Here is a 27548-nt window from a genome sequence, read left to right as displayed (position 1 = left end):
GGGTCAAACAATGATCACGGGTCAAACAAAGCCAATATCTTACTATACTGAATTCTTACATGCATCATGGTCATAACATTAATATACAGGCTGCTATCTAGTAACTGAAATCAGAAAGTTTTAAATCTGAAAAAATGTGCTTTATTTTTCTGTTCTTTTGAACTTTCATACACTTTGAAAAATGTAATGACAAAAGTGAGCACGAATGGGGTCAAATGAATATATATGTCATAAAGCATTTTACTATGGTTCATACCTTGCTATTTACAAGAAAACTACAAAATATTACATCATTTCTTTTATAAAGTGTGCAATATATACTCTACATAAATTCTTTGGTTGTCATAGTATTGTAACAAAGTAAAACTTTCCACATGATTATAAACACTATGATAAGCTATATTGAGACATTTTGTAAATGACATCATGGTCCTGTTTTGATTGTAGAATTGTTATCTGTACACCCACTACTGCAATTTTGGCTGTGTGGTAATTATCAAATGGAAATACTTTCAGCTTCTGTATATCCTGAAAAAGATGACAGACTCTCTCGAACCGCACGGACAAACAGAGCCCTGGGTATTATGAGTGAAGCTGAGCTCTATAGGGCCTTTAGCTCTCTACAAGCTTTGTCGCAGTGTTTTTTCGTTCTCTTCCTGCTCATCCCAAAGATTGAGCTTTTTCTACACTGCAGCGAGTGGCTGCTTCTGGAGAACCTTTGTTCAGGTGGTTCTGTTACAGTTTCAGGACAGCTCTGCGACTGGCTATGAGTTACTGGTCCTCTACTACAGCTGGTCTATGGTGTACTACTTCTATTGCCATCACATCTACTTCGCTGATTTTTTCTCTTCTCACCATCTTCGTGGGCTTTCATGCACAAAGCATATCCCTAGCCCACAGTTGGTGCCAAACTATCCATTCAGAAGCATCCACAACCAATTGTACATGTTACTAAATGGATAGTAAAAGAATAACAAAATCTGGCAACAAAGCTCTTGTGAGATAATGACCTTACAGAGCTCAACTCAGTGCTTAATACCAAGGTCTCCATATTTTTTTTTTTTTTTTTTTTTTTTTTTTTTTTTTAACAGACACAGAATTTGGAAACTGTTCAGAATTTGGAAAGTGTTTTCACTTGATAATGGTGGCCCCATGAACTGAATGCAATAGTGGATTGTACAAATAAATAATTTTACTGTCAAAAGACGACTATAATATCATTTAGAAAATTTTACGTGACTGAACTCCAACATCATATATTCCCAACTATTTGTGCTAAATAATTACAAATACATAAAAGTTTAGTGAATATGCTGACAGCGAGCACAGTAACTCACACACAGACACGTACATAAAATATTTAAGACTATCACAAAAAAAATCATTACAATTCCATTAAACATGTTGTATGTAGAGCACCACAAGGCCACAAGGTTCAGGTAATTTCTCCGGAAGACGTTCACATGATAGTAATTCGGGAAACAATTACAATTAATAATCAGGCACTACCCAAATTTATTTTCCGCACAGAGAGCAGCATGTTGCTCAATACAATCCTTCGCAATCAGTTCATCACATATTGGACAGATCTAAAAAAAAGATAGATAGAAAGAAAGAATAAATATTGCTTTTGAAAAAATAAAACAAATTCATATTAATATTAAGAGACATACACTTAAAACACTGAGAGGGTCTGCAATACAATATCGTTGTCCTAATTTCTAAATACAAAAACTGAGGACAGTTAGACTTGGTCTCAATTGGTCTAACTCATTTATTTGGCCTGCTTATAGTGTTTAAGAGGGGACATATGCAGAACTGCAGTACTGAGGGGGGGAAAAAACCCTTATAGCCCAAAGTTCTCAGGGCAATGTAACTACAAAAAAAAAAAAAAAAAATGGCTCTGAGCACTATGGGACTTAACAGCTGTGGTCATCAGTCCCCTAGAACTTAGAGCTACTTAAACCTAACTAACCTAAGGACATCACACACATCCATGCCCGAGGCAGGATTCGAACCTGCGACCGTAGCAGTCGCATGGTTCCGGACTGCGCGCCTAGAACCGCGAGACCACCGCAGCCGGCAATGTAACTACATTTGGCACAGTTGTTGAGAAATGTTATATGCATACACACGTTTTCTGATGCTTACTGGCATTTTAGTTTTAATTATAAACAACTAAATTATTTTAACAAAGTGAGTACGAATGTCCCTTTTTTGAAAAATCTATCAGAAAGAAATTAAAGCATTTTTTGTACAATATTTGATACACCATTTTTACAAATATCTGTGGAACAGAATTTTGATACCTTCTTTTGCTGAATTTTTACAGCTCTCCAAATACGTATGCACACGCACTGTGTGTGTGTGTGTGTGTGTGTGTGTGTGTGTGTGTGTGTGTGTGTGTGTGTGTGTGAGAGAGAGAGAGAGAGAGAGAGAGAGAGAGAGAGAGCGCGGGAGGGGGGGGGGGGGGGGAGGGGGAAGCACAAATTTTAACGGTTATCTCTTACATAAATACCTCACTATTGTATTAAATAATCAGTGATTTGTAAGGAAAAGGTACATAAAGTTTACAAAATGTGAGTTAAGGGAAACGTGAATTAAAGGTTGGATAGTGTTTGTAATCAGGCTTTACATTAAGTTGGTGAACTAGTGAAAACCATACGCATATTCCTCCTCTCCTCAAGCGTTCTTTTCTTTGCTTGTCTTCTTTGGTTAATCTGATTTTAAAACAGAGTAGCAATAATATCAGCTGCAGCAATTCTCCTTCTATCAATATCCTTCAATGTCAACAGTATGAAAGCTCCTTGATCAAATCCTAGCCTCTGTAGAGTTCGCAGTCTACCAAAATTACTAAAATGTAGCGATTACACTTTGCTGGAATGAGGCATGTTGCAGATTGTAATAACAGATCTATACACAGCTTTTGTAAACTTTACTCCTTTGCAACCACTTCTAAACAAGCAGGAATAAATAATATGAAGAAATACAGAACTAGAAAGGGAGGAGCGGCGCTGTATCATAATATTCAGGAATTGAAATTTTAATACTATGTAGTAAATGACGAACCAACAAAATTTTTTCACAAGATTTATTGCTTTCATGTATGTTCCCCCTTAATGAATTTATCTATCTGCAGCATTTTATAACTTGAGGCAATGAGAATGATGAATTACAGACTTGCTGACATTACAATACTGTTAGTTAAAGCTCATTCCACTTGACTGTAATCCTTGGCTGACTATAAAATTTCTCTCATTAGCACACTTTATCAGTATACAAAAAACGACAGAAAATATGAGCTTCTGGTATTATGTTTGCTAATGTGTGGCCTATTGCAATGACCAAACTGAGAGAAATACAACATATTTTGCAAAATGATGAACTCTAGAGGCAGCTCTGAGTCCAAGCAAGACATGGGTGATGACCGAAGTAAGTTGTTGTTCTTGTTGTTGTGGTCTTCAGTCCTGAGACTGGTCTGATGCAGCTCTCCATGCTACTCTATCCTGTGCAAGCTTCTTCATCTCCCAGTACTTACTGCAACCTACATCCTTCTGAATCTGCTTAATGTATTCATCTCTTTGTCTCCCTATACGATTTTTACCCTCCACACTGCCCTCCAATGCTAAATTTGTGATCCCTTGATGCCTCAAAACATGCACTACCAACTGGTCCCTTCTTCTTGTCAATACTCGATGTTAACAAATTCCTCTTCTTCAGAAACGCTTTCCTTGCCATTGCCAGTCTACATTTTATATCCTCTCTACTTTGACCATCATCAGTTATTTTGCTCCCCAAATAGCAAAACACATTTACTACTTTAAGCGTCTCATTTCCTAATCTAATTCCCTCAGCATCACCCGACTTAATTCAACGACATTCCATGATCCTCGTTTTGCTTTTGTTGATGTTCATCTTATATCCTCCTTTCAAGACACTGTCCATTCCGTTCAACTGCACTTCCAAGTCCTTTGCTGTCTCTGACAGAATTACAATGTCATTGGCGAACCTCAAAGCTTTTATATCTTCTCCATGGATTTTAACGCCTACTCCGAATTTTTCTTTTGCTTCCTTTACTGCTTGCTCAATATACAGATTGAATAACATCGGGGAGAGGCTACAACCCTGTCTCACTCCCTTCCCAACCACTGCTTCCCTTTCATGCCCCTCCACTCTTATAACTGCCATCTGGTTTCTGTACAAATTGTAAATAGCCCTTTGCTCCCTGTATTTTACCCCTGCCACCTTTAGAATTTGAAAGAGAGTATTCCAGTCAACATTGACAAAAGCTTTCTTTACTACAAATGCTAAAAACTTAGGTTTGCCTTTCCTTAATCTTTCTTCTAAGATAAGGCATACGGTCAGTATTGCCTCATGTGTTCCAACATTTCTACTGATTTCATCCCCAAGGTCGACTTCTACCAGTTTTTCCATTCGTCTATAAAGAATTCGCGTTAGTATTTTGCAGCTGTGATTTATTAAACTGATGGTTCGGTAATTTTCACATCTGTCAACACCTTATTTCTTTGGGATTGGTATTATTATATTCTTCTTGAAGTCTGAGGGTATTTCGCCTGTCTCATACATCTTGCTCACCAGATGGTAGAGTTTTGTCATGACTGGCTCTCCCAAGGCCGTCAGTAGTTCTAATGGAATGTTGTCTACTCCCGGGGCCTTATTTCGACTCAGGTCTTTCAGTGCTCTGTCAAACTCTTCACGCAGTATCGTATCTCCCATTTCATCTTCATCTACATCCTCTTCCATTTCCATAATATTGTCCTCAAGTACATCGCCCTGTATAGACCCTCTATATACTCCTTCCACCTTTCTGCTTTGCCTTCTTTGCTTAAAACTGGGTTTCCATCTGAGGTCTTGATATTCATACAAGTGATTCTCTTTTCTCCAAAGGTCTCTTTAATTTTCCTGTAGGCAGTATCTATCTTACCCCTTGTGAGATAAGCCTCTACATCCTTACATTTGTCCTCTAGCCATTCCTGCTTAGCAGTTTTGCACTTCCTGTCGATCTCATTTTTGAGACGTTTGCATTCCTTTTTGCCCGCTTCATTTACTGCATTTTTATATTTTCCCCTTTCATCAGTTAAATTCAATATTTGTTCTGTTACTCAAGGATTTCTACTAGCCCTCGTCTTTTTACCTACTTGATCGTCTGCTGCCTTCACTACTTCATCCCTCAGAGCTACCCATTCTTCTTCTACTGTATTTCTTTCTCCCATTCCTGTCAATTGTTCCCTTATGCTCTCCCTGAAACTCTCTGCAACCTCTGGTTTAGTCAGTTTATCTAGGTCCCATCTCCTTAAATTCCCACCTTTTTGCAGTTTCTTCAGTTTTAATCTACAGTTCATAACCAATAGATTGTGGTCAGAGTCCACATCTGCCCCTGGAAATGTCTTACAATTTAAAACCTGGTTCCTAAATCTCTGTCTTACCATTATATAATCTGTCTGATACCTTTTAGTATCTCCAGGGTTCTTCCATGTATACAACCTCCTTTCATGATTAATTTATGCTCTGTGCAAAATTCTACCAGATGGCTTCCTCTTTCATTTCTTACCCCCAATCCATATTCACCTACTATGTTTCCTTCTCTCCCTTTTCCTACTCTCGAATTCCAGTCACCCATGACTATTAAATTTTCGTCTCCCTTCACTACCTGAATAATTTCTTTTATCTCATCATACATTTCATCAATTTCTTCATCACCTGCATAGCTAGTTGGCATATAAACTTGTACTACTGTATTAGGCGTGGGCTTCGTGTCTATCTTGGCCACAATAATACGTTCACTATGCTGTTTGTAGTAGCTTACCTGCACTCCTATTTTTTTTATTCATTATTAAACCTACTCCTACATTATCCCTATTTGATTTTGTATTTATAACCCTGTATTCACCTGACCAGAAGTCTTGTTCCTCCTGCCACCGAACTTCACTAATTCCCACTACGTCTAACTTTAACCTATCCATTTCCCTTTTTAAATTTTCTAACCTACCTGCCCGATTAAGGGATCTGACATCCCATGCTCTGATCCGTAGAACGCCAGATGGAAGTGATGTGACATGTATATAAAACCCTCTGATGACAGAATAGCACTGCCTCAGACACCACCAAATTACTTTTGTGTTTATTAATTCAATTCCTCTTCAAATTTTGTCTACTGATAAGAAGAGCAGTAGACATTTCTTTGTGCATATCAATACCTGAGCAAATAACATACTTGTATATGATCAGCAATACATAACGTCTCCTGCTGTTTGTCTAAGTTCATTGCTAAATTACTGCTGTCCCTGTCTGTATAACTGTCATGTTATAACAAACTTGCTGTTTACTTTAATCTGGTATGCTCATCTTGATTCATAAAAAAATATTCATACTCAACATTCCCGAAAGAAAAGAGTTGTCAAATGAAATCAAGCAACAAGTGCAGAAAAGGCAAAAGTTTCAAGGAAATTTTACTGGGAATTTGATAAAATATACTGCACTAAACAAAACTATCTGTTTAGGACAACGTGTGTGGTGGTCCAATGAAAATCTGATAAAAGGAATAACTGAAAACAATGAAAATATGAAGAACACACAGGACATTCTGTTGGGTAAATAATAGTTAGTAATTAAGAAAAGAGTGAGTTTGAAACATGCACATTTCTTTTGACATCCTAGATATTCTCAACAGAAAATGAGTTCAGAGGACTGGTGATCAGTCCAGCACATTCATGTCCCTAAATAGGCTATCAAAGTGTTGGCACCATAATGGAGCAGTGGGGAGCGACAGTGCCTTGCTGAATTTATAGCAGCTATCGCTGACCTCTAAGAATTAATGTCAGACATACCAGGAAGGTGATTTTTGTCCCATATTAAATTTGAATATGAGAGCACCGACAGTCTGAACTTTGCCCTCCAACTGGCATGTACCTCCTACACTTACACCCATACTCTAAAAACCATTGTCAAGTGTATTTCATAGGGTACTTCCCATTGTACCACATACTAGGGGAATGATCACTTACGTGCACTTGTGTACACAGTGGTTAGTCTAATTTTATCTTCATGAGCTCTATGGGTGCAATATGTAGCAGGTTTTAGTGTATTAATAATCACCTACAGTCAATTCTTGAAACATTGTAAATAGGCTTTTACAAGATAGTTTGTGCCTACCAACGAAGTTTTTACATCTCCATGATGCTCTCCCAAGAGTCAAAAGAATCAGTGACTATTCAAGTGCCATTCTTTATCTGCTTTTAGTTTTATGTGGTACAGGCCCCAAACATTTGAGCAATATTCTAGCTTGGGTTGCACAGGTATTCATAAGGAATCTAATTCATAGACTTATTGTTTTTTCCAAGTATTCTCCTAATAAACTGAAGTCTGCCACCTGCTTTATCCATGACAGAGTCTATGTAACTATTCAGTTTCATACCTCTAAAAATTTTTACTCCAAGATATATGTATAAGCTGATCGTTCTAACTGCAACTCACTGATTGGTAGCTGCACCGTACTAAACTTTTTTCTTTTATAAAATGCAAAATTTTACATTTCTGTACATTTGAAGCAAGCCGCCAATCTTTGCACCACTTTCAAAACTTATTGGTATCTGACTGAATACCTGTGCAGCATTTTTCAAACAGTACTTCAAACATTACCTGCAATGCTGTTAATATTTAAGGGGCAATCGGAAAGTTTCGATCTGAGGGCACTGCTGCAGCATATATGCAACATACCAAGACCCCAATGTGGTTATATACACACCGACTTGTAGGCAAGGGATTTGAGTGGCATTTGTGTCTTTCCGATGTACATGCGGTGAATGTGGAAACGTTAATTATAGTAATATTATCACCAAATGTGTCCAAACAGGACTAATGTGCTGTTATTCTTTTCTTGTCTGCTGAAGACCAAACACCGGTAGTCACCCATCAAAGAATGAAGAATGTGTAGAGGGCAGAATGTCTACTGAAAACCAGTGCTGTAGAATGGTGTGCCAAGCTCCATGTTGGTCATGATTTGACACGAGATGTCAATCAATCTGCCAGTCAAGCCCCCCATATGGAAAATGTCAAGTTGGAGATACTGTAGCACCTGCTGTATGGTCCTGACCTTGTGGTTATCAAGCCTTCTGTCCCTTAAAAAAGGCCTTGAAGGGTTGATGATTCTTGTTGGATGAGGATTTTCAGCAGGAAGTTACAGACTTCTTTGCGCAGCTGAACATGATGTTTTGCCAAATGGGTATCTTCAGCTTGTTGAGTTGGTGAGATGATTGCTTCAATAATCACACTGATTTTGCCTGACTGGTATACGAATTTTGGACTGTACAACAGGAGGATAGTCCCGTCAAATATTGCAGAACACTGGTAGCATCCTATGGATAAAGGCTGTGACAGAACTTGAAGACTGTTTTTAACTTTTCTGCACCAAATGGAGAGCAAGCAGCTACTGTAGCTTATCTTCAATTTAAAAATAAATGGTACATTTGGATTGCCGTCCATGATCCATAATAAATGTCTGATACATAGTAGCCAAAGAAATGGCTACCATCTGGAAGTGTCCACCCAGAACGACTTAAAATGAAACTGACTGAAAATGAAGTTGTGATAGGACGAGAAAATTCACTTATTGATTCTGAATCAGATTTGGAAGGTGGAACTGACAAGAAACTGCAGTGAACTTACCAAACATTAGAGAAGAATTGAAGATTTCTCAATTTTTTGCCGAAGAAGATAATGATTTGAAGCTAAAAAATTTAGCAGTAAATGCAACAACTCACTGAATAGTAGGGGCACTGAGTCATCAACATGTACACAAAAAAGATTGAAAATTCACTATCAGACAAATCCCCTTTCAAGCTACAGTCCACACACACACACACATACACACACACACACACACACACACACACACACGCATCTATATTGAGCCAAGTGAATACACAATGCTGGGACTGCAGTTCTGAATATAGACTGGGGGTAGAGGGGTTGTGCCAGGTGGACTGGGTGAGGAGAGAAGGGTGGTGGTCAGCAGGAGGGAAGTTTGGGGGAGGGTAATTGGCAGCTCAGAAGGAGAGGAAGCAAGTACACAGAATAATATTAATACGAGAGGGAGGACAGCAGGTGGACAGGATATGCATGTGGAGCAGCAGCAGATGCACTATGTAGAAATTCAGGAAGGAGACACAGCATGTGTATGGGACAGAAATGTGGGAGGGAGACGCAACAGATGCAAAGGATAGGAATGCAACACACGGGTACAGCCATCGATCAGTTTGAGCAATGAACAGTGACCTGAGGTGGAAGAGTGGATCTGGAGGATGAGGTGCAGTCTGGGTGAAGTTGGGGTTCTGAGACAGTTGTTTATTGGAGACTAAGGTCAGATGGATTACAGAAACAACGGATGCATTTCAGGGACAGCTCCCCTCTAGGTAGTACAGAAAATCTGGTGCTGGGGAGAAGGATTTCTATGGCACAGCCTGCAAAGCAGCCATTTTAATCAAGCACATTGTGCTCAGCAGCGTATTCTCTCAATGGGTGGTCAACTCTGCTCTTGGCCAAGTTGGCTGTGGCCATTGATTCAGGCTAACAGTTGGTTGACGACCACACCTACATAAATTACTGAGCAGAAATTGCAGCAGAGCTAGTATGTGACATGGCTGCATTCACATGCGGGCCTGCCTCTGAAGGGATAGGGTAAGCCTGTGACAGGATTGAAGCAGGATGTGATGGGTGGGTAAATCAGACATATCTTGCACTCAGGTTGTTCTTCCACAGGGATATGATGCGTGTGGCAAGATGTTGGGGATGAGTGCGGCATAGGAATGGGACGGAATATTGTGTAGGTTGGGCGGGCGGCAGAACACTTTAGAAGAGAATTGTGAGTGAGAAATTTCTCATTTCTGGGCACAATGATAGATAGTAAAAGTCCTGGTGAAGGACATGATTAAGTTGTTCCACTCCGGAATGATACTAGGTGATGGAGGAGGGGTCGCCTCGTTTCACCAGGTTCTTGATGGTGGAAGAATGAAAAAAGGGGGGGGGGGATATATGAGGATAGGGTGGGAGAACTATGCAACTTAGATTTGGTGGATAGTGCCTGTTTGTGAAGGCCATAGTGAGACCTGCAGCATACTGGGCAAAGGAAATATCATCACTGAAGAAGTCCTAGCCACCAGTTTCCAGACTATATGGGATTGATTTTTTGGTCTGGAAGGGATGACAGCTGCCAAAATGCAGGTACTGTTAATGTTTAGTGGACCTGATATAGATAGAAGTATGGATGGTGCCATCATGAGCTGGAGATCAACATCAAGGAAGATGGCACACTGGGCTGATGAAATGAGAGAGAAGGTGTTAAAGTTGTGGAGGAATGAGGACATTGTGTGATTGCACTGGGGTCCATATCAGGGAAGTATCTTCAGTGAAAGTGAAACAAACTTGGTGTTTGGGGTTTTTAGATCCTAAGAAGATAGTGCATACGAGGGAGCCATGCAGGTGCCCATGGCTGTGTTGCGGGTTTTTATGTATATTTTCCCCTCAAAAGAAAAGTAGTTATTTGTGAGTATGTAATTATATCTAAAAACACAGATGATGTGACTTACCGAACGAAAGTGCTGGCAGGTCGATAGACACACAAACATACACATGAAATTCAAGCTTTCGCAACAAACTGTTGCCTCATCAGGAAAGAGGGAAGGAGAGGGAAAGACGAAGGGATGTGGGTTTTAAGGGAGAGGGTAAGGAGTCATTCCAATCCTGAGAGCGGAAAGACTTATCTCAGGGGTAAAAAAGGGGTATACACTCGCGCGCGGGCGCACGCACACACACACACACACACACACACACACACACACACATCCATCCGCACATACACAGACACAAGCAGACATTTGTAAAGGCAAAGAGTTTGGGCAGAGATGACAGTCGAGGCGGAAGTACAGAGGCAAAGATGTTGTTGAAAGACAGGTGAGATATGAGCGGCGGCAAATTGAAATTAGCGGAGATTGAGGCCTGGCGGGTAATGAGAAGAGAGGATATACTGAAGGACAAGTTCCCATATCCGGAGTTCTAACAGGTTGGTGTTAGTGGGAAGTATCCAGATAACCCGGACGGTGTAACACTGTGCCAAGATGTGCTGGCCGTGCACCAAGGCATGTTTAGCCACAGGGTGATCCTCATTACCAACAAACACTGTCTGCCTGTGTCCATTCATGCAAATGGACTGTTTGTTGCTGGTCATTCCCACATAGAAAGCTTCACAGTGTAGGCAGGTCAGTTGGTAAATCAAGTGGGTGCTTTCACACGTAGCTCCGCCTTTGATCGTGTACACCTTCCGGGTTACAGGACTGGAGTAGGTGGTGGTGGGAGGGTGTATGGGACAGGTTTTACACCGGGGGCGGTTACAAGGGTAGGAGCCAGAGGGTAGGGAAGGTGGTTTGGGGATTTCATAGGGATGAACTAAGAGGTTACGAAGGTTAGGTGGACGGCGGAAAGACACTCTTGGTGGAGTGGGGAGGATTTCATGAAGGATGGATCTCATTTCAGGGCAGGATTTGAGGAAGTCGTATCCCTGCTGGAGAGCCACATTCAGAGTCTGATCCAGTCCCGGAAAGTATCCTGTCACACGTGGGGCACTTTTGGGGTGGTTCTGTGGGAGGTTCTGGGTTTGAGGAGATGAGGAAGTGGCTCTGGTTATTTGCTTCTGTACCAGGTCGGGAGGGTAGTTGCGGGATGCGAAAGCTGTTTTCAGGTTGTTGGTGTAATGGTTCAGGGATTCCGGACTGGAGCAGATTCGTTTGCCACAAAGACCTAGGCTGTAGGGAAGGGACCGTTTGATGTGGAATGGGTGGCAGCTGTCATAATGGAGGTACTGTTGCTTGTTGGTGGGTTTGATGTGGACGGACGTGTGAAGCTGGCCATTGGACAAGTGGAGGTCAATGTCAAGGAAAGTGGCCTGGGATTTGGAGTAGGACCAGTTGAATCTGATGGAACCAAAGGAGCTGAGGTTGGAGAGGAAATTCTGGAGTTCTAACCGCCCCCGGTGTAAAACCTGTCCCATGTACCCTCCCACCACCACCTACTCCAGTCCTGTAACCCGGAAGGTGTACACGATCAAAGGCAGAGCCACGTGTGAAAGCACCCACGTGATTTACCAACTGACCTGCCTACACTGTGAAGCTTTCTATGTGGGAATGACCAGCAACAAACTGTCCATTCGCATGAATGGACACAGGCAGACAGTGTTTGTTGGTAATGAGGATCACCCTGTGGCTAAACATGCCTTGGTGCATGGCCAGCACATCTTGGCACAGTGTTACACCGTCCGGGTTATCTGGATACTTCCCACTAACACCAACCTGTCAGAACTCCGGAGATGGGAACTTGCCCTTCAGTATATCCTCTCTTCTCGTTACCCGCCAGGCCTCAATCTCCGCTAATTTCAATTTGCTGCCGCTCATACCTCACCTGTCTTTCAACAACATCTTTGCCTCTGTACTTCCGCCTCGACTGACATCTCTGCCCAAACTCTTTGCCTTTACAAATGTCTGCTTGTGTCTGTGTACGTGCGGATGGATGTGTGTGTGTGTGCGCGCGAGTGTATACCCCTTTTTTCCCCCTGAGGTAAGTCTTTCCGCTCCCGGGATTGGAATGACTCCTTACCCTCTCCCTTAAAACCCACATCCTTTCGTCTTTCCCTCTCCTTCCCTCTTTCCTGATGAGGCAACAGTTTGTTGCGAAAGCTTGAATTTCATGTGTGTGTATGTGTTTGTTTGTGTGTCTATCGACCTGCCAGCACTTTCGTTCGGTAAGTCACATCATCTGTGTTTTTAGATATATTTTTCCCACGTGGAATGTTTCCCTCTATTATATGAGTATGTAATTAGCTGGATGTATACGGAATGAAGTGGTAGTTTTGGAATTTGGAGGAGGGAGATGTTGCACAGGAATGTAGCATCAACAATGATGAGTAGGGGCCTAGGTGGTACTAGGGTGGGCATGGTTTGAAAGTCAATGACGAAAATGTTTGTATTTCTAATATGAGACGTTAGGCTACTCCAAATTGGATGGAGGTATTGGTCGAAAAGGGCAGTAATTCTTTCAGTGGGATCACTGCAACTAGCTACAATTGGGTGTTCATGATTGTTAGGTTTACCAGTTTTGGGAGGTTACCATTAGCAGGAGGAGGGAGATTGATTTTGGGGGAGGGAGAGATTCTAGGATTAGCCAAAGGATTTGACTAGGGGTTATGCTAGATTTCTTGGATGGAATCACAGTTTGTTTGGGAGGAGGGGGGAGGGGGGTTAGTAAGTGGGGGAGTCAGATGGTGGATATCTTCTGTCACGTAATCACTGTAATTCATCGTGACAATGGGGAAGGGTTTCTGTGCAGGGAAGATGATTATACCAGGATCTGTCTTGAGGTTGTGGATGGCCGTTCTTTCTTCTACTGACAGGTTTATTGGGAACGGACCTGTGGAAACATAATTAAGTCAAGTTGGAGGTAATAAATTCTTGGAAGGTAACCAGTAGGTAGTTCTTTGTGTGTGTGTGTGTGTGTGTGTGTGTGTGTGTGTGTGTTCTGAAATAAAGGCAATTTTCAAAAGATTCTCTTCGGCATCTGTGGATATTTTTAATTGATTGTTTTCAATGCCACAATGGGAAATCTTCCAAATTCCAATAAACTGTCTGGTGAAATGGTAGAAGAAAACAGGTTCCAAAAAGTAATCTAAATTCAATAAAAAGCACATCTGTCCAATAAGTGACAAAGAAATGGAGCAATAAATGTTTCTGGATTTGATGTTGTTATATTTTATTTGTGCATCCTTTTATTCACAAAAAACAAATATTTTTATTGGTGTAAATGAATAATAATTTTACCTACACTGGTTATCCGTCATCTGAATGAATTTTGTCCAACTCTAACATTACATCTGAGCTCAGAACATGTTCTAGGATTCTAGAACAAATGTATGTCAAGGATATTGAGGATCACTTGTGCTCCCCTTCATGTAGTCAGCCATGACCTGTACTTTCTTCCATTATTGGGCACAGTTCTCTTTTCAAGGGACCTATGATAGATTATGGTTAACAGAGGGGTTGATGCAATTGCACATTCTGTAGAGAATGATAGTGTCTCCGTCAGGCCACTGAGCCTTTTTAATTTTAGCAGTTTCTCAACGTCACTGGTGTTATCTATATTACTCACCTTTCCAGTGGCATGAGACTTGAATGGGATTTACCTTTGCAAAGGATAATTTGAATGAAGCTCAGCACTTCTGCTTTTGTTTTGCTACCCTGAATTTTAGTTTGTCTTGTCCATGAGTGCCTGAGCACTAACTTTGAAGCCACTAACAGCCTTTACATACAATATTCTGCCATGAATAATCTGACAAACTGAATTTTTCCATGCTTTAGGCAACCAACAGTGGTGTGTCTGCACTATTAATTTCCATGACCTGCAACATTCAGTTAGCAGAGTTTCTCAATGTGGCATCTTTACTCCATAGGAGGACCAGGTTCTGCATGGCACTTGTAGCATTAGACTGCTAAGTGGACTACTGTACTGTGGCCTATCTGCTACTGCACTCTGACAGCCATGTCAAACATGTGTAGATAACCACACCAATTAAGCCTGGGGCAGTGAAAACAAATCAACACTTCTTAATAGACCTTTCCTCGGTGATCTGTAAAAGTATTGTGCTTCTACGTCTTTTTGAAGATATACTCTGATCAAATGCAATGAAACCTTGTGCACTGCTCATCCAGTGTGTGTCTATGAGTCAGAGGGCTGGTACAATGTATGAGTGCATCACAGTTAAACATCTTACTAAACTATTCCATTAATTCATGTGATACTTGTTGGAGGTAACAGCATTTCTGTATTTAGTTCAATTGTCGCGTGTACTCGCTTTTTACCTACTAGTAAAATAAATGGATGCTTGAGTTTCTGTAATTTGTTGTTATCAACAATTGGCTGATGTCTTACCTCTCTTTCTGAATTCAGCTGATGAATATCAGCAGGAACAATGCAGGTTGAAGAATGATTTCCTATGTCTGCTATACTGAAGAACTCTGTGAAAAAGCAGAAATGCATGTTCTTTAATACTACAACTTGTCAGTGCTTTAAACAGGAAGCATAAATGAAAGAATAATTACATACATTCATTTTTCTGACCATACTTCCCCGAATCCAATGCTGAGAATATAACACGATTATAATTGCTGTTATCTAAACATGTGTCATACGTCACTCACTAATATTTTTCACAAATACAATATAAAAATATATGCTTTGTATAGAGTTACACTCATGTTAACAATAACGTGTGATGCTGGAAACAAAAACTACAAAGAACCATATGGAATTAATTAACACACTGCAGATGGCTCCCCGAGTTTACTCATGTTTCGCATGCCATCTGTTACGGACGGATCTCAAGATAAATCATTTTCTACAATCTGTCTGTGGATGTCATCTGCTGTGATGTATTTTAACTACTTCTACTACACTGGTGGCCATTCAAAATGTAACACCAAGAAGGACCCGAGCAAAGATCACATATGACTGAAAATATAGCACCACGTGAAGTGAGGAAGATGATGTAGTCAGTATTTGCTGGCTATAACTGCTGCTACCCACCTTGGCATTGAATCAAAGAGGCTCTGGATGTGTCGTTGGGATATAGCAGTCTGTTTCCACATATTGCCAAAGTTGATCTGGTGTATCCTGGGCCAGTCGTAATGCAATCATTGACCAGATCTATCTTGTTCCAATGTGGGGCCATCAGAAAGCTCTGAAGGTACAGGATGACGACAGGCTCCAACACTTCAGTTTAGTGTACAGGCAGTGCGTACTAAGGGGATCCCAAAGTGGTATCCAATACCACCCAAACCATAATATTGGGTGCAGGACCGGTATGGTGGTGCATAAGGCAGCAGTTCAGAAGTCTCTCACCATGACGTCTCCATACGCTAACTCAACCATTGTGGTAGTGCAGGCAGAATTGGGATCTGTTGGTACCGTTCGGTTGTCCATGCCCATCGTTCATCGCACCATTGCTGGTGCAAAATGCCTGTGGCATTGACTCAGTGGTAAACACAGTAATGGACACCTTGCAGACAGTCCATTCTGCTGCAAACAATGGCGAATGGTATGTACAGACAATGCTTGTTGCGGCAAGAGACCAAATTTGTTGTGATGTGGCAGCGTGATCCATCACTGCCACACGCAGAATATGTCTTGTCATCACATGTAGCGGTGCTATGAGGTGGGCGCAATCGGTCCCTTCGATCACTGATTTCTCTGAAGGATAATCTGCAATCCCTATAGGCAACTGTTCTTTCTCGGTCGCATACCGAAACATGCTCAAAAGATGCTCACTCTCTTCTATGAAGCGTACAGCGTTTGCAGGTGGCGCTAGTGGCTTCCGTGACGTGCGCCTGCACTGGAGTGCTATTCATGTGCACCTCTCATCGCCACAAATGCATGCTGCAAATTTCACCTGATTTAGATGCTCCCTTCAGGGTGTTGCATATTTGGTGGCCAGCAGTGTATTTAGGTGCATACACGAGTGGTCAATGTATCAAACTTGATCGCTTTCATGTACTTTTTGCTTATTTAGCATTCTGACTGTATTCTGATATTTCAAATAGTTATCTTTTTGTCTGGAAGTTCCTCTTGCTTTCAGAGATGGTCCTGTTCAGAAAAATGGACAAATCTGAAATCCTTTCAGAGGTTTTTGACAATGGCATGTTCCTAGTGAGAATAAAGATTGGGAGGATTGTGTGATATAATGGTTTTATGGTACTGAGGACAACTGCAACAACAATGACATCATTAGACCTGTAAAAAATGTATGGCAGCAGTGTTTGCAAGTGACTCAATAGTAACGATGAAGGTTCTGGTACCGCGAGCCGCGGAATTTGAATCCCTGCCAGACATCATGGACGTCGAAGACCCATAGAGGTCTCTGCACCATCGCGCCGTAAGCTGTGGCGGTGCGCGCCTCCTGGCCCGCATTTAGAGTGAGGGCGCCACAGTGGAACACGTTAGCTAGGGCATAACCACCTATGGTAAACTAACATACGCAAACAGCGACAAACGTCGGTAAGCCCCTGCATATCAGCAACACTGACTGGCAACTACCAGCTGCTATTAGAGCCGACCAACAGGCCACAGCAGGGACACCGACAAGCTCACCCACAGACGCACGAACAATCTGCCAACACTCCCTCACACTGTGCCTCCGGTATATGACCTATCGGACACAAGACCGATAACAAACCTAACTGTTGCAGGTTGCAGGACGCTGAATGAGGACTCTGTACCAGCACCCAGCACCCAGCGCCAGCCGCCGAGCAGCACAAACGCACAACGTCAAGGTATCGACATGCATGATACCCACTACTAACAAAGCCTATCCTTGCACAACCTATCGCAGGCAGCAAGACAACCGCTACTGCTCTTGCTGCCCGACCTAACTTTCGCAGAGGTTTTTTTCCCTTGGCTCTTGCTTTGGCACTTTTTTTCCTCTGCCCTTCAAACCGCTACCCTTCGTCAGATTTCGACCAATCTATCTCCAGATGAGCGCGTATTAATGGTTAATCCTAACCAGACGTACACAAACATCACAGTACCCACATCCTGCGACACCTCACTTTAGTGAATACTAACCCTTATGCAGAGATGGCAGTACACCTTCTGTGTTGGCCATCATGCCGGTGTGAGCGTGGAGGGGCTCCACCTCTTATTAAAAAAAGTGGAACACGTGGTTGCAGCGGCCAATATCGGCGTCCCCGATAGAGTACTTAAGCGCCTGCCTGTCACTCAGCCTGCCAGTCTAATCTTGCGTACGTCTGTTGACACCTCACCTCGCGTTACGACAGCTTACTTTCTTGTTCTGTGTGAGTGGACATGTTTGTTAGGTTTCCTTGTGACTCCGTTGTTCGATCTAGTTGTTGTTTGTTCTGTCCTTCGTTGGTCGTGTCCGTCCTCTCCTGTTGTGTTGTTGTTCGCGGGCCTCTCCGCGGGTCCTGCCGCGCTTTCTGTCATTGCTACCTCGCGAGCATCCCGGCCGCAGTTACAACATTTTGGCGACAAAGTAAACGGTGGTCACTGTTGGTATGGAGGCGAAGTTGGTCTGTCTGCTGGAGCAACAGCAGCAGCTCATGCAGCAGCAGCAGCAGCTCATGCAGCAGCAGCAGCAGCTCCAGTTAGACATCTTGCAAAAGTCGCTGCAGTTGCTAACAGACGAAGTCGATGCCCGGGACACGTTACCACAACAGCTTCAGAGTCCTCGGGTGTCCTATGCTTTCCCACATCTGCTGTCGTTTCCAACCTTTAATGACACTAACGTGACTATGAAACCTACTTACATCGGCTGAAACAACATTTCACGGCTTTTCAAGTCACGGACGACATCTTGCAGCAGTCGTTGTTTTTGTCTAGGGCCTCCCCGCACACGTTCTTTCTTTTTCACAAGTTGGTACCGTTGTCCGATCCTGTGGCTCTCTCTTTCCAGGAGATCTGCCTTTTGCTGACAAACTATTATTCCCAACGCTACCATGTGGTCACCTCTCGGCTGGAGTTCCACTAGTACCATAAACAGCCTGGTCAATCGTATCGTTCCTGAGTCACAGACTTGCAGAGTCTCAGCCATTGATGCGATTTTACGTGCACCAATCAGCAGTGTAAGGCTTTCTATGCAGACTCACTGAACTGAGATGTGGTGATTCAGCTGGCTCCCGATCCTGAGGTCCGTACTGTGGCGTTGAAACTCGACAACCCCTCCTTGGAAGAGATTCTCCGCATTGCCCACTCCTTTGAAATTGCTCAAACGGCTAACAAGTGTCTTATGGCGTGACCGCAGGTGGCGGCGAACGCGGCATCACAGCAGGTTCCACTCTCGCGATGTTGATGTGGCCCGGCCGACAGAGGCCAGCGCCATCGGGATTCCTCGTTGTCCGACGTCTCTATGGCATCGGCGCCTTCGGTTGCCCCTCGTTGCTGGTCGCACGGCCCACTTCCATCTTGCCCACAGTGCTTTACTGCGCATTCGCGGGCTGATTGTCCCCACCGCTGGAAAACGTGCACGCTGTGTAACAAGGAGGGCCACATACGATTGGTTTGTCGTAGTCGCTCGACTCGCTCCAGTCCTGCCCCTCCTGGGCCTCAAGATACAGTCCATGCTCTGCAATCGGTTGTCCCACAGGACGACCCGTCAGCACGGGAGCTTTTCCTCACACTCCGTTTTCACTGAGGATGTCAGTTTTCAGGTCGACACTGGGGCCAGTCTCCCTGATTAATATGGCAACATATACCCGGCTGGGCTCTCCTGCGTTGTCGCCTCCCTCTCGCCATTTGGTCGCCTACGGAGACGGTTCTACTCCCCTTCGTGGGCAGTTTGTTGTCCAGGCGACATACAAGCATGTTCCCCGGCTCCTTGTCGCCGACCATCTGTCGGCTTCAAATATATTTGGCCTGGATGCGTTTCAACTGTTTGGCTTTTCAATTATCAATGAAGTTAAGGTCGTTTCCAAGGCTGTTCCCTTTCAGGACTTGGACGATCTGTGCTCCGCTTTTGCGTCGTCGTTTTCACCGGATCTCGGATATGCTTCCGGCTTTCAGGCGCACATCACCCTACGGCCGGATGCACAGCCTCGCTTTTTCCAGGCCCAGCCCCTTCCGGTGGCCTTATGGCCAGCGGTCAAGCAGGAATTTGATCGGCTCCAGGCCACTGGCGTGCTGGAGCCTGTCACTTACAGTGCATGGGCGACACCACTGGTGGTCATACGGAAACCCAATGGGTCCCTTCAGCTGTGTGGGACTTCGGCACTACAGTCAATGCTCAGTCCCTCGTTGACACCCCATTCCCCGACAGGAAGACCTTCTTGTCCAGCTTGCCGGAGGAGAGTATTTTTCCAAGATCGACCTGGCTGAGGCATACCACCAGTTGCCGAATCTCAGAACCTCATGGTTAGCAACACGCCTTTCGGATTTTATAAGTACAAGCGCCTTCCCTTTGGTGTGTCTTCGGTGCCCGCCATTTTCCAGCGATTCCTGGAGCAGCTTACACAACCTATCCCTGCCTGTGTGAATTATCTGGATGACATCTTGGTAACCGGGTATTCCCGCCAGGAACATTTGCAAAACCTCAACACCTTATTTCACGCTCTGCAGCCTGCTGGTTTACGCTGTTGGCTGGACAAGTGTTGTTTTCCAACTGGAATTGGAATACTTAGGCGACTGGCTTAGCAAAGATGGCATTCACCCTTTGGGTCGTAATGTCGTGGCCATTGAGGCCCTTCCTCGTCCCAAAGACTTATCTGAACTCCAGGTGTTTTTGGGCAAGGTTACTTATTACTTAAAGTTCTTGCCCCATGCTGCCTCCGTTGCTCAACCCTTCAATCACTTGCGTCACAATGGGGTACCTTTTGATTGGACCCCTGCCTGTGACCACGATTTTCTCCACTTAAAGGCAATGCTCTAGTCTGCCCCTTGTCTTACTCCCTTTTCTCTGGACCGCCCCTTGGTTGTGGCGGCAGATGCGTCGGCATACGGCATTGGGGCCGTCCTTGTGCACCGGGATGCCGATGGCTCCACAGCCCATCGCTTATGCCTCTAAGACGTTGATCCCAGCACAACGCAACTCCTCCCAGATTGAAAAGGAGGCTCTGGCGATCTCGTGTTCGCTGTCCAAAAATTTCACACCTATCTCTTTGGGGCAAAGTTCCCCTCCTGACGGACCATAAACGCTTGGTTACACTTTTCGGACCCCACTCTCACCTTCCAGAGTGGATGGCTCAACGTCTCCAGTGCTGGGCATTGTTTTTACGTAATTAAGCTTACACCATCCGGTATAAGCCCACTGCCCAATATGCTAACACGGACGCTTTGTCCCAGCGGGCCCTGCCTTTGACTAACAGGAGGTCCTCTGCTTTCACATTGATTCTGCCCACCGGGATGTGCTGGATGGTCTGCCTCTTATGGCTGCTTACATTGCTGTGGCTACCCGCCGCAGTCCTGTCTTGCGGCAGGTTCTCAACTATGTGGTCCACGGGTGGCCGTCCTACATCACTCGTCGGATGCAGTTTGATTTCAGCCCCTGGTGCCACCTGTCCCACAGGCTCTCCATGGTCGATGATGTCCTTCTGTTGGCCACGAAGTCAGATGCCCATGGGGTGGTCAACCCTCTGGCATTGCGGCTTCGGGTGCTCAGTTTGTTACACCGTGGGCACTGGGGTATGTCCTGTATTAAGGTTTTGGCTCGCGGCATGTGTATTGGCCCGGCATCGATGGCGATATTGAGCACCTAGTCCATGGGTGCACTGTCTGTGCGCATCACCAGGCGAGTCCCCCTCAGTCATTTGCACCCTGGCCTGTGCCTCGCCAGCCCTGGGATCGCATCCATATCGATTTTGCGGACCATTTTTTGGGGTCCATGTGGTTACTCATTGTTGATGCCTACTCCAAATACCCAAGGCAGGTTGGACACCTGCCACGGTCGTCATGGCCCATGGGCGGCATGTGACGTCGGTGCAGACATCGAAAGGCTTGGAGCGCCGCCATCATAATCAGCTCCTCCTGCGTGCCGCCACAGGACTCGTGCCGCCGCCTCTGTCCCTACCTCCTTCAGGTAAGGACGTGGTCCTCGAGTCACCATCCCTGCCCCCAATTGCCGTCTCCCCGAGGGCCTGCTGCCGGCCCTCTCTGCCTCTGGGTGGATCCGTGCCTCCCTCCCCCGCCCTGGACTCTGGATTGCCTGTCATGGATCAACTGATCAGTTGACTTCGTAGTAGCTGAGGAGACCTCCCTCTACCATCCTCCAAGGAAGCCATGGGTCTGAAGATGGTTATATAAATATAACCGAAACCGGTCACCTATGTTATTGAGACATAAGCGTTGGGATCAAGACTGAACTTTAATTAAAATATACAAGACAGGAGCTACAGAGATGCGGAATGAAATGCTTTTGGCCATCAAGAGAGTAATGCATGAAGTCTTCAATGACTAACGTAGCAGAATTGTGTCACATGATCTTTCACAAAATCAGAAGACATTCTGGTCGCATGTAGAGGCTGTTAGTTACACTATGGTTTGTGTCCAGACACTGGTGGACGAGATGGAAATGCAATTGGGTACAGCAAAGCAAAAGCTGAAATGCTTAACTCTGTTTTGAAACGCTCCTTCCCAAAGGAAAACCCCGGGAGAACTGCCCTAATTCAGTCCTTACACTGCTGAAAAGATGAATGAAATAAGTATTAGTGGCATTGAGAAACAGCTGAACTGGTTAAAATTTATAAAGCATCAGGCCCCGATGCAATCCATATCGGACTCTATATTGAATTTGCGGCCAAGTTAGCACCTTTCTAAGCTATAATCTATTGTAGATGTCTTGACCAACAAACTGTGCCCACTAATTGTAAGAAAGCACAGGGAACACCTGTCTACAACAAGGGTAGTAGGAGTTATCCACAAAACTATTTTCTGGTATCTTTGGCATCGATTTGTCGTCGAATCTTGGAATATATTCTAGCTCAAACATAATGAGATATCTCGACCAAAATGAGCTCCTCCACATTGATCATGTGAAACCCAATTCACACTTTTCTCGCAAAACATCCCAAGGCTTTGGATCAAGACAATCTGGTAGATGCAGTATTTCTTGATTTCTGAAAAGCATTTGATTCAGTACCACATCTATGCTTATTATCAAAGCAGAATTATGTGGGGTATCAAGGGAAATTTGTGACCAGATTGAGAATTTCTTGGATGGAGAGTCATTGACAGATGTGGAAGTAACTTTAGGTGTGCCCCATTAAAATGTATTGGGACCCATGCTGTTCATGTTAAATATTAATAACCTTATGGACAATATTACCAGCAACTGCCGACTTTTTGCTGATGATGCAGTTATCTATAATGAAATGCTTGCCTGAAAGAAGCTATTCAGTCAGATCTTGATAAGATTTCAAAGTGGTGCAAAGATTGGTGAGTTGCTTTAAATGTAAAGAAACATAAAATTGTGCACCTTACAAAACAAAAAAGTGCAGGATCCTATGCCTATAGTATTAGTGAGTCACGGTCTTAATTTGTCAGCTCATACAAATACCAGTCCACAACATTTTGCAGCGATATGAAAAGCAATGGTCGCACAGGCTGAGTCGTGGGTAAAGAAGGTGACAGACTTTTTGATTTATTGATAGAATACTGGGGAAATGCAACTGTTCTACAAAAGTGATTACTTACAAATCACTTGTGCAACACATCCCACAATATTGCCCAAATATGTGGGACCCACACCAAATAATACTAACAGGTCATACTGAATGTATATGGAGAAGGGCAGCATGAATGGAAACAGGTTTGTTTGATATGTGGGAGAGAGCCACAGAGATGCTGAGGCAATTGAGGGATAGTGAGGATAAGATTAGATTTATTACAGCATGCATGGAGGCATTCAAACAATCATTCCTCTCACATTCCATAACTGAATGGTACAGGAAAAACCCTAATTATTGGTACAGCCATGCACTTTGAAGTAATTTGCAGAGTATAGATGTAGATGTAGATGTTTTCAGAATCCATGCCGGTTGGAATGGTGGACATAATTCTGTTCAATATACTTGATCAGGTTTGCACTCAGAACATGTCCTAAGATTTTACAACACATGGATATCAAGAAGGTACTCCACCAGCAACAGCACTGTCCTCGCCTACACTGACTGCTACTGCCTTGTGGTATCATGGCGGGTATTCTTCATGTTTTACTGTCTCAGTTAATACGTAACACTAAACCAAATATCACGCTAGACTAATGTGGGACAGCTCAATTGAATGGGCATGTAAAATTCTGATGTAAAAATAATTTTGTTTGTAACGGGAAACAAACTGATGCTTTCTGTCAACAATGGGCTTCACGACTACTTAATGGTCAAAATTTGTTTGGGCTGACTCCAGCTTCACAGTGCAAAAACAAAATTGCAAATAGCTGTTAAAATACCAGAGACAATGCATCTGATGACTCTTCACAAAGATACCTTCTATATATGGAAGGGCCCCTACACGATCAATGAAACCAACAGTAATCTCATTTGAAGTAACAAGCAGCATATCTGTTCCACTGCACTATTAGGCTGTCAGACAAAATTCATAAATATGAGATGAAAATAATAAATACGAATAACTGTTTATTGTTTACGACTGAGAAATACAAACTCAAAAAATTGCATTTTCAGTATATTTAAATTTAAGCTGTACTCAACACCACTTTCTTTATGCATATACATGGTGTTTCAGATTACTATTAAGACTGATATCCCAATGTACTGTACACTTCTGGGGCATTAATTTTTTGATATGCAATATTTACCACAATGTAAGTGCTACAGTAAACTGGGGCTCCAGAATCAGAATGTACTCCCCCCTCCCCCTTTTCAGTCTGGAGTGCAGCAATTGGTACCAATAATGACAGGGCAATGATTTCTGTTATGCCATAAGTTGTGGTGATGTCACTAATGATATTGATGTTCACAGCATGAAATGACTGATGAGAGACATTAACATTCAATTACACATATTTTTAACAAAAGAGCAGCTACTGTATCCACTGTGAAGTAGACACAACTATGCAAAACATTTAAATAAAACAAGCAGCCAAGTTCTGTCATAATCGGTCCTATTTGCACATAGCCTAAGAAAAATGAGACACATCTTTATATGCATCCTTAATTCCATTATCTTCTTCTGACTGTCTAATGCGAAAATTATGACTTCAGCAACAGAATTATGAAATTAAGACACTAATCTCTTGCAAGATGAGCACTATTTCAATCCCAATGCTTCACATACACTAAACTCGTTGAACCACTACGCCATGACTAAATAAACCATTTACAAATCCAACGAAGTGTGTTCAAGTTTCATTCGATCCATTAATTTATCACTGTGACCTTCTTGCCTTATCAGTTTCTTTTAAATTCAATTATTTCTTTCACTTGAAGATTGACAAATTAATATATTTTTTTGGGAAGGTACCAGAGCTGTCCTGAGTACGTGAGGACTATGGAAGATCAACGTCTGCGAACCCTTGAAGAAATTTTCTTTCCCCAGCTTTGTAACTTTCTTCAGTAAGCAAAAGAAAAACCAAAGACATGTCAACATTGTAACTACTACTGTGATAATGCAATAAAATTGTTTTACCTTCACACAGATGGCACTGGACCATGTGTGCGACGTCCTCCAATATAGTGTGCACTGTATTAGGTTCAGAGTTACTACCATCGTAAGTGGCATCTGAACTGTGCATACCATTAGCCAATCGTTTCCTCCTAAAAGGTCCACTCTCCAAATTCTTTCTTTTAGGTGTGTGAAGAGAGTCAATTCTTTTGGTCGGTGTTGTGGGTGATGCATGGATTATAACATTTCTGCTGATGAAATCATCTTCTTGACAATCATCCCTGTTTTGTGCATTTGCGGAATCTTCTAAACTTAGAAGATTTCTCCTACATACAGGATGCCTTCCTATAACATCCTGATTATCTGAAACCTTACTGCTGCTGCTTTTTCCCTCTGAATCCGTGTACGCTCTAAGATAACTTCTTACAACTGCAGCAAACTTTTTGATTTCGTGACTCTGAAGGGACTCTTTTGTTGTTTGTTCATACAATCTTCGTAGTTCTGCAAAAGAATGAAATAAGTGGAATTAAAATTGCATTTTAGTCACTAGACACTCACTTGACAGTAAAAATTCACTTAAGAACAAATAAATAAAGTTAGAAAAGTAGAGACTACCAAGAAAATTTTTTGCTAAGTTTTTTGCTTTGACCAATATATTATGTACACAAATATCACTGTGTGATGGTTTGGATTCCATGTTAACCTGTTAGTTTTGAATGGGTAAGCCTCTTCTTACGATGGGTGAAAACAAGTACATCTTGAACATGACTACATGAAAAACAGTCAAATAACATTATTGCTGATGACTACTTCACTCATGTGATACTAGGAGTAACTTCAAACAGAAAAACAAAGTTTGAAAGCTCAGCTACAATGTTAAACTTATTAATCAGGGATAAAACTCTGTGGAACATGTGTGTCTTTTGATACTGTAGTATAGCTTTTTTTTTTAATACCTTAAAAACGGAGAAAGTATTTCTGACTTAAGTTTTGACTCTAAAAATAGAGCATAACTTTTTTATGGCTGTTCAACAATCCCATACATTTGTAGCTTTTCATGATTTTTAGACCTTTTCTAAAATAAACTGCTGCGAAAAGACTGTAATTATGCAGTAGAAATTCCCTTAGCAGGCTACACTCATCTCTTATTTACAAAAGGCTGTACAGCCAGCTAGGCCTTCTTGTTGGCTGTTTGTAATCCTTCATTCCATTGGCTACTATCATCCTACCAAGAAATCTCTGCTGAAGTCAACTTCTTCAGGTTTGATTTCTACTGTTTAGAGGTCTTGTTTCATGTTTATATGCTAAGTCATTATGGTTTTGTGCTTTACATTGGGAAAAAACTGTTTAGAGGTCTTGTTTCATGTTTATATGCTAAGTCATTATGGTTTTGTGCTTTACATTGGGAAAAAAAATATCATCCACAGCTTCTGCCATCAATTTGTTTGAAGTGATCAAAACGTTCTGCCTTTTTTTGCAGCTCGGTTCCGTTGTTTCCTCTGTGTTTCTGTGGATTTATGTCTTGGCAACATATTCTTGTAACCAGATTTTAACGTAAGTGTACTGATTTGCAACAGTTTTCCTCAACTGCCTAAAGAAATCCTATTTATCAGGCCACCTTGGATCATCAGGTTTTAAATTACATATGCAGCCACTGGACACTGTTTTGGGACATGTATTTTCTTCTTCTTTCTTCTTCGCAGATGGATCACTTAGGACCACACATAATCAACATTTGTTGGCATCAACATTTGTTGGCCTTCCTTTTCACCCAGTATTCCTTCATAAACAACGAATGGACTAGCTTTTGTTGCGTAGACCATGTATGTCAGTTCGTTTTTCTCTCTTCTTCCTCAAAACCCCGTGTGTTCGTGATTTTTCTGATTTCATTTCTATCATGTAGATTTGAAGACCCTAATTCTCTCAGGTCTTTTTCCGTCTGTTTGTACCAGTTCGGTCTTGTAGTTTTGTTCTTTAAAAATGTATGGATTTTGTCCGTTAACATGTTTGAGTCCATTCTTTCTAAATTCCCCATGAATTGGATTCTTCTCATGCGCATTGTGTCTGTTATTTTGGAGATATTTTTATACATTTGTGCATTGGGTTTCGAGTAATGCACACCATCTTTAGTTCTTGGTCCTAGGAATTTACTCATTATTTTACATTCCTTCACTTCTAATTCCTCTTTTAGTGTTCTGTGTTGAAGGTTTAGTGTCTCAGATGCGTAGAGAGCTTCGGGTTTAATTACTGTTGTGTAGTGTCGTATTTTGCAGTTCCACGAGAGACTCTTTTTGTTGTAAATGTTTTTTGTTACTTGAAACGCCGTCTCCATTTTCTGGACTCTTGATCTGACAAATTTCTTTTCATTA

General features: G+C 42.6%; 1 protein-coding gene across 1 annotated transcript in view; it reads right to left on the bottom strand.

Moving 5' to 3' along the window:
• Positions 1-1078: 1078 nt before the first annotated feature.
• The window catches only part of LOC124620418, a 115405-nt gene continuing 88935 nt past the window's right edge, over positions 1079-27548 (bottom strand). Inside the window, exons 9-11 of the mRNA XM_047147067.1 lie at positions 25204-25680; positions 14989-15074; positions 1079-1589 (exon numbers count right to left, since the gene is read on the bottom strand). Of these exons, the coding sequence (XP_047003023.1) occupies positions 1506-1589; positions 14989-15074; positions 25204-25680 (647 nt within the window). The 3' untranslated portion in view covers positions 1079-1505. The remainder of the gene's footprint in view (positions 1590-14988; positions 15075-25203; positions 25681-27548) is intronic.

Source organism: Schistocerca americana, chromosome 1, assembly GCF_021461395.2.
Source record: "Schistocerca americana isolate TAMUIC-IGC-003095 chromosome 1, iqSchAmer2.1, whole genome shotgun sequence".
Classification (NCBI taxonomy): Eukaryota; Metazoa; Arthropoda; class Insecta; order Orthoptera; family Acrididae; genus Schistocerca; species Schistocerca americana.
This window is presented reverse-complemented; position numbering and strand designations above follow the sequence as displayed.